Here is a 12,652-nt window from a genome sequence, read left to right as displayed (position 1 = left end):
TAAGTGAAGTTTATTAGTATTTTAATCTGCTGCTTTGCCGTAAGCCAAAAGTTTGTTTTATTTTTTAAGTACATGTATTTGCACAAGAATCTTTTCATGTGTTTTTTGGTACGTATGTCTGAATACGTGCTGTACCCCCCCAAGTGTTCGTTATTTTTCCGTGTATGTGCGGATAAAATGACGAGCACTTCTGGACAAAATTTGGCAAGCAGAGAGATTCAGCGCCCAGACTGGGGCGTTAAAGATTCCGGCGCCCAGCTCTGGGCGTTGAAAATGATTCATTTTTTTCGTTTTGTGCCAAATATTTGCGAATCTTTTTTGTCGCTAAATGCTCTTTTTTTAGACGAACTTTAAAGGTGCTTTGCAAAGTTTCTTTTTACTATATATTTTTTTTTTCGTTAAGCGTAGAATGTACTTTTCATTTGTCTTTTTTTTTTATTCGTGACTCAAGGCGGCTCGAAAGATGGGTTGAATGAGATAGGATAATTTGTATAGATATTAGTCAAGCATGAGGATTGGGAAGGGTAGAAGATCGTAGAACTTTATGTAGTTTTTGTGGTATGATTTTGTAATACCCCGAATTTTAAAAACTTGATTAGTTATGCTAAATTACTTTTATTTAGCTTAAAACCGTTTTAAATCCTAATTTCAAACTTTATTTCAATTAAAGCAGTTTTAATACGATTGAGTTTTAATATTGTTACACGATTTATTTTTTCAGATTTTATAATTTAATTTTTTTTACGAGCTTAAACTACCTTCTTAAATCTTATTTATTTCGAATTTTTAATTTCGGAACGTTCTTATTTTATTCGAAAACTAAATTTATTTTATGTTATCGATATTTTATAAAGAATTATTTGAAAATCTGATTTTAATTAAACATTTCTATTTATATAGGATTCCTAAATATAGCCAAGGAATTTCTGAATTTTAAACCAACCTTGAAATAACCCAAAATGCTAGATAAAAAATAAAAAAAAAAGAGGAAAAAGAAAAAAAACTCATCCCCTAGCTTCCTCCCCCTTCTCCCACGTGTATGTGTAGAACAAGGGTTAAATTTTACTTGTTTCTTTGACTCCTCTTTACCCCAAATTCAATCCAAGTTCATTTTCTTGACCTCAAAGTACCTCTCCTTCTTCCTTACTCTACTTCCATGGTGAGGTCATGGGTGATGTCCATTGAATTCCAATTACCTTATAAATAGAGGAGGAACCTGCTCCCCATTTCCACCACAATCAGTTTCCAAAGAAAAGTTAAGTTTATATACGGAGTAGCTCACTATAACCTCTCGCCTCATTTCCTCTGTTCTCACGCTGAACCAGCGCCACCACCGCGGCTCTGCCGCCGTCCAAAATAATACCACCACCCTAAAAATCTTCCGTTTTCCTCCACCCAAATATATTCATCCATTACTCTCAAACATCAAGCTCTAATTGTAGAACTCCATTGCCGAAACCGAACATCAAAACACGCACACACTCTCCTAAGCTCTCTCTCTTCAGACACGGACCACCTCCACTGCCGCCCAGACCACCGGTCCTGCCGCTCAGTCGTGCCGGCAAGACCTTTCTGTCCCCACCTGAACTCCTCCTTGCTCTATCCTGTGGCGGTCGTTAACTCACGCAACCCAACCCCTTCTTCCGTCGTGCTTCCTTGTTTCGTGAAACCAAAAAAAAAAACTCTGTTTTGGTTTCCTTTTCTAAGTGTACAATACACTTATGCATTACTAAAGTCAACCTTTCTTTTTTAGACACTAAGCCAATTTTAGTAGGTTACTTTCCTTTTGATTTATACGTATACTACTTTCAACTAATTGGGAAAAATAAATAAATAAAAGAATGGTGTCAACCATATGTCAAACAAATAACTCTAATTAATTATTGTACTTATTGGATAAGTACTAATTTGAAAATTAATTTCATAACAAAACCAAAAGCATTTAAAAAAAAAAAAGAGTACCGTATTTACATATTATATTATTTTTGTATAGTTACTAATCGGGTAATTTATAAATTACAAGAATATCCGGTTCTTGAAGCTCAGAAAGAACGGTCCATCAAACAGGAAGTATAAACTACGGTTGAGGTAACATCTATTGCTAACACCCACAATCCCTTTATGAAATGTGTTTTATGAGATTATGAAATGTGTTTATAATGATATGTTTTTATTGGATTGTGGGATATGAAATGTATTTATAAAGTTTGTTTTATGCATGATGATATTTAAATATGTTTATGAATGATTTTATAAGAATGATGTTTATGAGTTACGAATAAGATACGAAACATGATAAATAAAAGTGTAACCGGTTCTGGCAGTTAGTGGGGTTACTATTTCTAGGTCGTGCACGTACCGCCGTACCGCGGGACACCCAACAAGGGAGAGTGCTCCTTGAGGGTTACCGCAAGCTAAAAAAAGAAATTAATTAGGTACGGGCGTATGTCCAACAAGGGAGAGTGCTCCTTGAGGACTATCGCAAGGTGGGAGACGTCCCGCAAGGCTAACTTGTCAGTTACCAAGTAAAATGAAGGTTTTCTGAAAGATAATGGAAACTATTAAAGTTTCAAGTTATAAATGATGTTTTATTATAATGCATTTATGAAAGTGTTTTACTGTATTCTATTCTCCCTGATTGCAAATTAAAGAAAATGAATTGAAATGAGTTTACGTTGTTAGGGTAGTATGTTACTGGGCCTCGGCTCACGATGTTGCTTTTGTTTTAGGTACGAAGAAAATCATGGGATTCCTTAGAGTGAGGATGCAACCATCAAATTCGCGATCGATGTTTAGTAAAGATAACTATGTCTCACTAGTAATAATGGATGTATTAACTAACTCTAAGTTTAATTTCAAGTATTGAGTTAGATTTTAATATTAATGTTTAATCAATGCTAGAAGTATTTATTAAAGTTTATTTAGTAATTTAAAAAGGTTATGTCGCCTTGTATTTCCCACAAGGGAGATACGGCATGTGACGCTCTGACTAAATTAGGGTTTCCGATGCTAATTAAAGATAATTAACCTAATTAATGGTGTTTAGAAGTCAGGGCGTTACAGATTTGGATTGGTTGACTCAATTTTTTTCCTTCGTTTACTTGGGTAGATTTCGCACTTTGGGAGGTACGGGCTAAGTATTTCATGGCTTGCTCTTTTCGCTCTCCCTTTTCTCTTTCTCTTTAAGTATTTCATGGCTCTCTCTTTTCGCTCTCCCTTTTCTTTTTCTCTTTAAGTATTTCATGGCTCACTCTTTTCGCTTTCCCTGTTCTCTTTATCTTTTTTCTTTTTTGCTTGGGATTCCTCCCCCTTTTTACTTGGGCTAAAAGGTAGATGGTTGTGGTCTTTGAGTCACGAGGCGAGACTGAGTGAGCCTCGTTTGGTAGGCCCATAGTGGACCTTTAGTTTTAGTAGGCCTAGGGTGGACCTTTAAATTGTCTTACTTTGCAAGCGTATTTAGTCGTTTCTTAAAATGTGAAAATAGCGTAGATTCAAAATGTTGTTTTTACTTTATTGAAATTTAACGAAAGAATTGCATCGAAAATAATTTTTTTTGCTTCTTTTCAGATTCCAGTTTCCGGGATTTAATTGGAAGTTGTGATTTAGACTCGAACTTTAATTAATTTTTCTGATTATAACCCGTGTATGAATACAAGGAGGTGGCCTAGACTCAAAATAATGACGTGGCGTAAGCCTATAATACTTGACCAAGCGACTTTCAGATTTAGGCTAATTGGACCATAACTTTCGTTTGGTTGACACTTGAAATTTTAACCCTTGGGTGTTCATTTGTCATGCCCCATTTTGCTTAATGTTGGCAAGGTAGTTAGTTGGGGAGATCGAATTTTCATTTTTGCAAGACTAGGATCATTAGTGCGGCTTCCCTCTTAGTGTGTATTGCTTTACCCCAATGGTAGCCTTATGGCATGCCGATTTGGGTATTTCCATGGTTAGTCATGTTGCATTCATGGAAAATATTTTAGTCCGTACTTAGGATTATTTCAAGGAGCGAGTGGCTCAAGAGGACTATGATAGTCGTGACCCAATGTGATCGTAAGCCTTGAGGCCATTAATTTTTTTCTGCCAATGGTATTGACACCTTAGGCTCACTTTGGGGGTTGTGCGACTATGGAGGAATGATTTTCAGAATGTGACTGTTTCCATTTTGCAAATACTTGAATTACATAATATATTCTTTTTATTGCCGAGAGAGAGTATTGAGGCCGTAGATTCTTAGCAAGGGAAGACAATTACATATGGGTGCTTATTGATTTCTTTTAAATGTTAGGAAGGGAGACTCAATATGGTTTAACCTTTTAACTTGTAGAACGACACCAAGCATTAGGACCGATTCTATGTATTAGACAACTAAGACTTAGGATTTAGATTGTACTTTGGCATAGCCTAGTCTAGACTCGGATTTATTTATTTTTTTATTCGAACATTATTTTTCCTTGAAAACTCTATTTGAACATTATTTTTTGAATACTTTGCCCATGTGACATTCAAGGTTATTTTAATTAGCATGCTCGGTTTTGGTGCCGAACATTGTCGTCATAGGAGGCCTAATGACGACACGAGGAGTTGTTTATTTTATAAGTCGTTCTTAGAATCGAGTGCCTTTTTTCATACGTCCTCGTAGCAGATTTGTTACGAATTTTTTATTGCTACGTATACTTTATGCGCGGGCACCGAGGCTGCTGTGCCTGGCCAAAAGGCCAAGCAGCAACTTCAGCGCCCAGCAGGGGCGTTGAAATAATTGGCGCCCAGCCAGGGGCGCTGAAAATGCGTCCCTGACTGGTACTCGTATTCTGTTCGTCTATTTTTTTTGTACATACAACTTAATTTTGCGTGCTTGCCCAATAACGTCCTTTGCGTGTTATGCCACGTCGTGGGATCCGTTACAGGCCGTCCTGGGCGTCACTTATTTTTGTGGCGATCGCCCGGGACTGCGGAGCACGTATTTAGGTATAACTCTTTGGCCAATTGGTGTTTATGAATGTTTGGGCAACTTTTAGGGTCGTTGGTTTTCTAGCGTTATTTGTCACACACAATCACAACATAATCACGTAATTCGCTACACATAACTAACATTACAACATGAAGCAAAAATAATATGTCACGTAGTTTATGATAGGCTTCTATGGGTAATATTTGTGCCTGGCTTGGTACCGCTTCTATCGTAGATCCAACACATGCCCCGGTCGAGGTAGTGCATTCAACAGACGAATTTCGTCCCAAGAGGCCAATCACGATGTAAGCCAAGGGGGCATGCACCAATGAGAGGGACCTTAGTGGGCGAGCGATTGGGTTTGGGACGGGTGTACTACTAGCGAAAAGTGCCGAGTGGACAACATTCGAAGCGTATGCACCCCTTGGTTGGCGATGGGTAGTCCCAACTCCCGAGATGAAACATGCCAAGGGAGCCGAGATTCGTTATGCGGTTCTGTCCGTTCACATTAATATGCAGATTTTCAGGTCGTCCCAACTTTATAAGGAAATAAACGCGGAGTAGGATCGTTTCACCATTTGGCTATTTTGATTACCTACGAGCACGAGTATTTCATTAACGTTCCCCAGTGGAGTCGCCACTGTGAGGGGGTCGAAAAAGCACGAGGCTAATGCATGACCTCGTCCCTCGTGGGCGTGACGTTGTCAGATCAAGTGTAGTTGGATTTCCTGTGAGTTTACACCCAATCGACTAGTAATATAGGAGTCGCCATTCAGTTTTTAACGACAATGAGAAAAACTGACAAAACCCGGTTATCGTGACATAAAGGGAGTGCAATTATATTCGACCACGACGGCCATATGTTCCCTTGTGATCCCTGGTGTGGGGATCGCTCAACGTACACCCGCAGGGCAGAGATTGAGAGTTCGGGGGACTGTAACTACCGAGAGGAGTGCTCATTGATAACTCCAGAGGCAGGTTATCCTTACTAGCTCAGCATAAATAATTGAAGGGACATGCGTTGAACTATTAAACTATTCTGAATTGATTTTAGCAATATGCAACACATAATACTAAATCGATCGTGATTATCTTATTTAGATTGATTTAAGGTACCTAGCATGATAATTCAATTGTCAAAGTTATTATCTTTTTAGGCGTGATAGATCAATCAAATTAATAGTTTAACAATTTTATAAAAGGGTGATGAAAGCGATTAAATCATGTGAAGGGACACATTACAACGCACCCTTGAGAGGTGCGTTGTGGTTCTCAGAAAACTAACCACTTTGGCTTTGCTATTTCTCCTTTTATTTAACGAATCCCGGGTTTCCAAGCAATGTTCCGGTATTTAGGCTTAAATCATCTGCTACAAGGGGAAGGACGCGTTCTGTTCGACTTTTGGGTCGATTGCGACAGAACGCGGGATCAATTTCGCAGCGTGAGGCTAGGCTTAAGGCTTGAGTCAATACTCAGGTTATGGAATTGTGTGTTGTATTTTTCACGTCGGCTTTACGGGTCTATTAATAGGAAAAAGTAGCGTAGAAAGATAGATTTTCAGGAATATGAATACGAAACGGATTAGGAAAAGAATCCGTCCCAGGTATTTTCGGCGCCCAGCACTGGGCGTCAAAGATTTTGGCGCCCAGGGCTGGGCGTTGAAAATAGGATCTGGGCAGAATTCTTTGTCAGATTGGACTCTAGAGTACGGAGTCCATTCAGAGACTTAATCCGAGTTATTTGGTGCGTATCAATTTACGACGGAATGCGTCTGGGCCCTTTACGAACTCTAGGTTCGTTATGAGTTTAATTAATACGTTAAGTCTTTTATCGAATTGCGATAGGAATAGAATTCCTTTTTCGATTTCTATCTCTTTTAGGATTTATGTTGGAGTGCAACACCTAATTCTGACAGGTTTCTATCTTTTTATTCTTACTACTTTTAGCAATTACCTTTTACGGCAGCTACTATTTTTAGCAGTTTTCTATAAATGGAAGCTTTGGATGAAATGAAAGGGTGATTTGAGATTCGTTATTTTATAGGAGACGCGTTGCCAAGTGGAGATTTGTGTTCTCATCATCGAACTTTCCCTTTCGGGAATGGGGACAAAAGTAGGTGTCTACAGTCGCCATTCAGTTTTTAACGACAATGAGAAAAACTGACAAAACCCGGTTATCGTGACACAAAGGGAGTGCCATTATGTTCGACCACGACGGCCATAGGTTCCCTTGTGATCCCTGGTGTGGGGATCGCTCAACGTACACCCGCAGGGCAGAGATTGAGAGTTCGGGGGACTGTAACTACCGAGAGGAGTGCTCATCGATAATACTCCAGAGGCAGGTTATCCTTACTAGCTCAGCATAAATAATTGAAGGGACATGCGTCAAACTATTAAACTATTCTGAATTGAGTTTAGCAATATGCAACACATAATACTAAATCGATCGTGATTATCTTATTTAGATTGATTTAAGGTACCTAGCATGATAATTCAATTGTCTAGGGTATTATCTTATTAGGCGTGATAGATCAATCAAATTAATAGTTTGACAATTTTATAAAAGGGTGATGAAAGCGATTAAATCATATGAGGGACACATTACAACGCACCTTTGAGAGGTGCGTTGTGGTTCTCAGAAAACTAACCACTTGGCTTTGCTATTTCTCCTTTTATTTAGCGAATCTCGGGTTTCCAAGCAATGTTCCAGTATTTAGGCTTAATTCATCAAGCTACAAGGGGCAGGATGCGTTCTGTTCGACTTTTGGGTCGATTGCGACAGAACGCCGGATCAATTTCGTAGCGTGAGGCTTAGGCTTAAGGCTAGAGTCAATACTCAGATTATGGAATTGTGTGTTTTTTTCACGTCGGTTTTTAGGCTGTATTTATAGGAAAAGAGTGTGTGGATAGATAGATTTTAAGATACGAATCCAAAAAGAATCCGGAGATAAAACGGCCCCAGGCACTTTCAGGCGTTGAAAATGGGATCTGGGCCGAGTTCTTGTCAGATTTGGACTCTTAGAACAAGGAGCTTTTTGGGAGATTCACCTGAGTCTTTTAGTGCGTATTAACTTATAACGGAATGCGTCTGGGCCCGTTACGAACTCTAGGTTCGTTAGGAATTTAATTAATACGTAACTCTTATTTTCGAATTATACCAGGAATAGAATTCCTTTGTAAATTCTATCTCTTTTAGGATTTATGTTGGAGTGCAACACCTAATTCTGACAGATTTCTATCTTTTATGATTTTGCCACTTTTAACAACTACCTTTTACGGCAGGTTTCTATAAATAGCAGCTTTGGCTGAAATGAAAGGGTGACCGAGATTCGTTATTTTATAGGAGATGCGTTGCCAAGTGGAGATTTATGTTCTCATCATCGAACCTTCCCTTTCGGGAACGGGGACAAAAGTAGGCGTCTACAGTTAGCCCCCACTTTGACTGAGTCTCGAGATGAGACGATGGTCAAAGTACTAGACGGAGTGCGTCATACAAGCCATGGTGTATGTGACCTGTTTTGCGAGGGTCTCACGAGCCCCTGAGTGATAACATTTGACTTAAGGGTCATCACTTGAAGTGTTAACACATTCCTCACGCGTCATTGGAATTTGTTAACTGATAGTATAGAAACTCCCTCACTTTGTCATTGGAAGTATCTAAAGATGTTTTCGAAATCAAAGCTATAAAGTGTAACTAGGCCTGGCCAAGCCCAATCACGAGGTAAAACGTTTTTAAAGATTCTCATTTTCAGGGTTAGCTAAACGAGAAAACCCCCTTGTTTTTATAGGACGTAAAACGAAGGAAAATCCAGCACATCGCTCTTTTTTGGAAAAGCGGAAAACCAATCCTTTGATTTTTGGAAAAGGGAAACCATCCTTTGATTTTTGAAAAAGGGAAACCATCCTTTGATTTTTGGATAAGGGAAACCATCCTTTGATTTTTGGAAAAGGGAAACCATCCTTTGATTTTTGGAAAAGGGAAACCATCCTTTGATTTTTGGAAAAGGGAAACCAAGAAAAGTTATCGCTGCAGCGACTAAGGACCTGCGCGGTTAGTGACGCAGACCCCGCCCGCTGAAGGTGGGTGAGCCTGTCCGCTGAGGGTGGACACCCCGTCCGATAGAAGTGGACGAATCTGTTTCCATGTTTTGAAAATAAGGACCTTCGTGGTTTGTGACGTAGACCCCACCCGCTGAAGGTGGGAGAGCCTGTTTTTGTTTTGAAGATTTTATTTTCTTTTCATTTTCGAAAACTGAGGACCTACGCGGTTAGTGACGCAGACCCCTCCCGCTGAATGTGAGCGAACCTGAATTCGTCTTTTCGATTTGGGACTCGCGTGGTTCGTGGCGCGATCTTGCCCGATCGAGGTGGGCCAGGCCCTATTTCATTTGTTCTTTGGATTTCTCTTGAGAATTTCTTTTTATTCATTCTTGTAAGAGCGAATTCTTTCGAGGGATGTTCGGATTTAGTTGCAACCTGAATGTGGGTCGGCAACGTGTCTAAACGGACCATCATTTCGTGGTCGTCTGCCTTTCGTGGTTTTGAACAAGTCTTTACGGCTCATAGGATGTATGTCACCGTTTAGAACTGGCCTAGTTATGCCATTACTTGGGTCCTTGTGAAATGACCGGTGGGACCATATGTGAATGTTAATGGAGACCTTTTGCTTTGAGGTCGAGTTCATTTTTGAATTTGTCCAAGCACGGGACGTAGCTTGGAAACGTTGTTTCCACTTGCATCCCTTTTTTGAAACGCATATTTTCTTTCTTTCGAGCCCCCAAGCAGTTGTACTTGGTGGTCGTTCTTTGCCAAGAGAAGTACGTATTTTATAACGTCCTTAATCGTGTATGGGATCGTGCTCGTAAGTGCGAGCGATCTTTGTAGTGGTATGCTACTTTGATGAAGTCGTGGAGTGCGACTTCATTTTCTGGGCGACAAAGTTTGCTTCATTTTGCAATAATTAATACATCGAGCTTACTTTGGCCCGGATTGATCTTTATGACAAATAAACGCTTTTTAATTTGAGAAACCAACGACTTGATTTTTTTTTGTGTTTCGAAGAATGACCTTGATTATTATTTTTCCTATATTGCCTTGAAAAATGTACACATATTTTTTCTTGAGATGAGTCTAAGTTTCGACAAGCTTTAACATTTGTTTTCACTATTCGGGCTCTAAAGGTGCTTTGGGCTTGATCTTGATACAACAGGGCCTCGTGTCTACTAACACGGTTTTAAGTCATTTCCTGCTCCGCGTTTTGAAGGATCCGGGCCTTGGGCTACATTTCCGGCGCCCCTGGCCAGGCGTTAAAAATTTCGGCACCCAGCCTTAGGCGCTAGAAGTTCTATTTTGGCAGTTTTTCTTAGTTCCGGATTTCTTAACGCGTTTCCGAATGGGATTAGGATGTCACTTGATGCTTTCGTGTATATATAGGGGTTAAGTACGTCTTTCTTTTTCCCCACTCTCAATCTTCCTCTCTTTTGCAATTGCTTAGCTTTTATTCTTCCCTACTCTTGCCATGCCGATTCCTTCCTTCTCCCTCCAACGAGTTGTTAGGCGCTGGCTAAGAGCCATTAATCCCACAGAAAAGGCTTTGTTGAAAGGATACCACTTAGAAGCATTCTTAGGCTTACAACAAATTAATATTGATTATAATTTTCTGTATGCGGCCCTAAACTTTTGGGATTCTGATCACCATGTTTTTGTCTTTCGGGGCAATGAAGTATGCCCTTTGCCAGATGAATTTGCCGCGATCCTTGGTTATCCTACCAATGCTACTCCTGCTACCCCTGGCACTGTTGAAGAGGGTAAAACAACTATAGGGGCTTTCCTAGGACTAGATGCTAACATGCTCGCTGAGATCGTTGTGGGTGATAAGGTTAATTTGGAAAAGCTTGTAAAACATCACTTTAGACCTAGTAAAAATATGACCGAACAGAAATTGAATATTCGAGCACTTGTATTCTGCTTGTTGAACCACTATTTACTGTCGAATAACAATGGCGAGTTCAGTGACATAAGGTTGATCCCCTTGATCAGCCAGATGGAGAGTTGCTATTCCATTATGCCGTTGGTTGTTGCCGAGACCTTACTGAGTGCGGATGAGTTAAAAAAGGATGCCAAGTCTGAAATTTTTAAGGGGAGCCCCCTATTGCTGCAGGTAATCGATCGTTTATTTACGCAAAGTAATACACATATTTTTTCTTTTTCTTTTCTTTTTTCGTTTGCCTCGACAGTCCCCTGCCTGGAGTTGATTTTCAGCGCCCAGAGCTGGGCGTCGAAATTTCTGGCGCCTGGTCCTGGGCGTTGAAAGTGCGTCCCAAGCAGGAATTTCGTTTATTATTATTTTTCTGATCGTACCCGTTTTTTGCAGATTTGGCTCATGGAACGACTTAGGCTTTTAGAAGCTCCTGCCGATCCTAAACATTATCGCCCTATAGCCTTGGGTAACCGAAAGTATTTGCACCAAGGCCAGGACGAGGCCGAGTGGGCCTCCTATTTCACTCATGGCATATGCTCTATTAAGTGGGTGGTACCGTGGTGGGGTTTGACTAATATGACGGGGGGTTCCGAGGTGTTAGTTTATGTTTCTTTGTTGGGGCTATCTCGGCCCGTTTACATCTTTCCTTACCGAGTCATGCGACAATACGGCTTAAGGCAGACTATCCCGTTTTCCGATACGGTACCACCTAAAGTAGCGGTCTTTTCACAAGCACGGGTTCAAGCGTGGGCTAAGTATTATGGTGGCCTCCCGCGTTGGACCGTGGCTACATATGGCTTTGTGGGTCTTTCCGAAAACTACAAGTTGTGGATGAGTTCCGATGATAAGGCTGTGAGAACTAAGGCTCGAAATGAAGAGTCGGCTGAGCTTTTGATACCTCGAGGTAGGGCTAAGTATGAGAGCCGTGATCCTGCTAATCCTCGCGACCATGGTATTAAGACTGTAAAAGCTCGTCCTGATCGAAAGCGAAAGGAAGTTCCTCCCCGTTCCAGTTCTAGGCCTAAAAAGGTGCCTAACATGAAGGGGCCTGTCGTTCAAAAAAGGAATGTAAGCTCTCGCGGATATCGTCGCCGTAATAATGTATGGGTTAGGAAAGTTCAGCCCCTAGTAGAACAAGTGGCTAATCCAATTGATGTTGATAATCCTTCCCCTACCATTGTTTGTGCCCTTGAGGCTGAGCGGGCTATAGCTGTTCAAACTGAAAATGTTTCTGAGGCCTTGGCATCCTTGGATGTTAGTGTCAAGGAGGCTGTTCTTATGGAGATTGATATAGGGGCAGCGCAGAAGCCTGTGGGGGTGGACCCTGCAAACGTTGCCCTCTATAAAACTTTATTTGATGATCCGGAAGAACTCGAGTAGTGTAGTTCTTGTTAGGGCGTAGGTGCCCTTTATTTATTTCAGTTGTGTTTGTTTTTCATTCCTTAGCACTTTTTGTTTTCCTACTTATTATTTTTAAATATTAATAAAGGCGTAATTTTATTTTTCTTGTTTTCGTTTTGCTTCTCCCCTTATTTTTATTTGCTCATTTCCAACACTTATGCACATTATATTTTTTATTTGATTGGACCGAATCCCTAAATAGGATTGTCTACGTACCCTTGTTAAATAACTTTAACTTAAAATCAGGTCGCGCGTAGTTCTAGCTAGAATAAATTCTAGGATGCCGAATTCGATAAGTATGTTCTGAGATGGAAACATATT

At 40.3% G+C, this 12,652-nt stretch overlaps 1 protein-coding gene and 1 long non-coding RNA gene across 2 annotated transcripts; both read left to right on the top strand.

Annotated features, from left to right (window-relative positions):
• The first annotated feature begins 1,249 nt into the window (after nucleotides 1-1,249).
• Nucleotides 1,250-5,054, top strand: LOC130465774 (uncharacterized). The gene is made up of 2 exons (XR_008925792.1): nucleotides 1,250-2,088; nucleotides 2,730-5,054. It is a non-coding gene; the product is annotated as an uncharacterized lncRNA (long non-coding RNA).
• A 2,887-nt stretch (nucleotides 5,055-7,941) lies between these two features.
• LOC130465963 (uncharacterized) lies at nucleotides 7,942-12,439 on the top strand. The gene is made up of 2 exons (XM_056834735.1): nucleotides 7,942-11,110; nucleotides 11,324-12,439. The coding sequence occupies exons 1-2, from the start codon at nucleotides 10,469-10,471 to the stop codon at nucleotides 12,308-12,310; spliced, it is 1,629 nt and encodes a 542-aa protein (XP_056690713.1). The 5' UTR covers nucleotides 7,942-10,468; the 3' UTR covers nucleotides 12,311-12,439.
• Nucleotides 12,440-12,652: the final 213 nt, after the last annotated feature.

The sequence above is a fragment of the Spinacia oleracea genome, chromosome 1, assembly GCF_020520425.1.
Source record: "Spinacia oleracea cultivar Varoflay chromosome 1, BTI_SOV_V1, whole genome shotgun sequence".
Taxonomy (NCBI): domain Eukaryota; kingdom Viridiplantae; phylum Streptophyta; class Magnoliopsida; order Caryophyllales; family Amaranthaceae; genus Spinacia; species Spinacia oleracea.
This window is presented reverse-complemented; position numbering and strand designations above follow the sequence as displayed.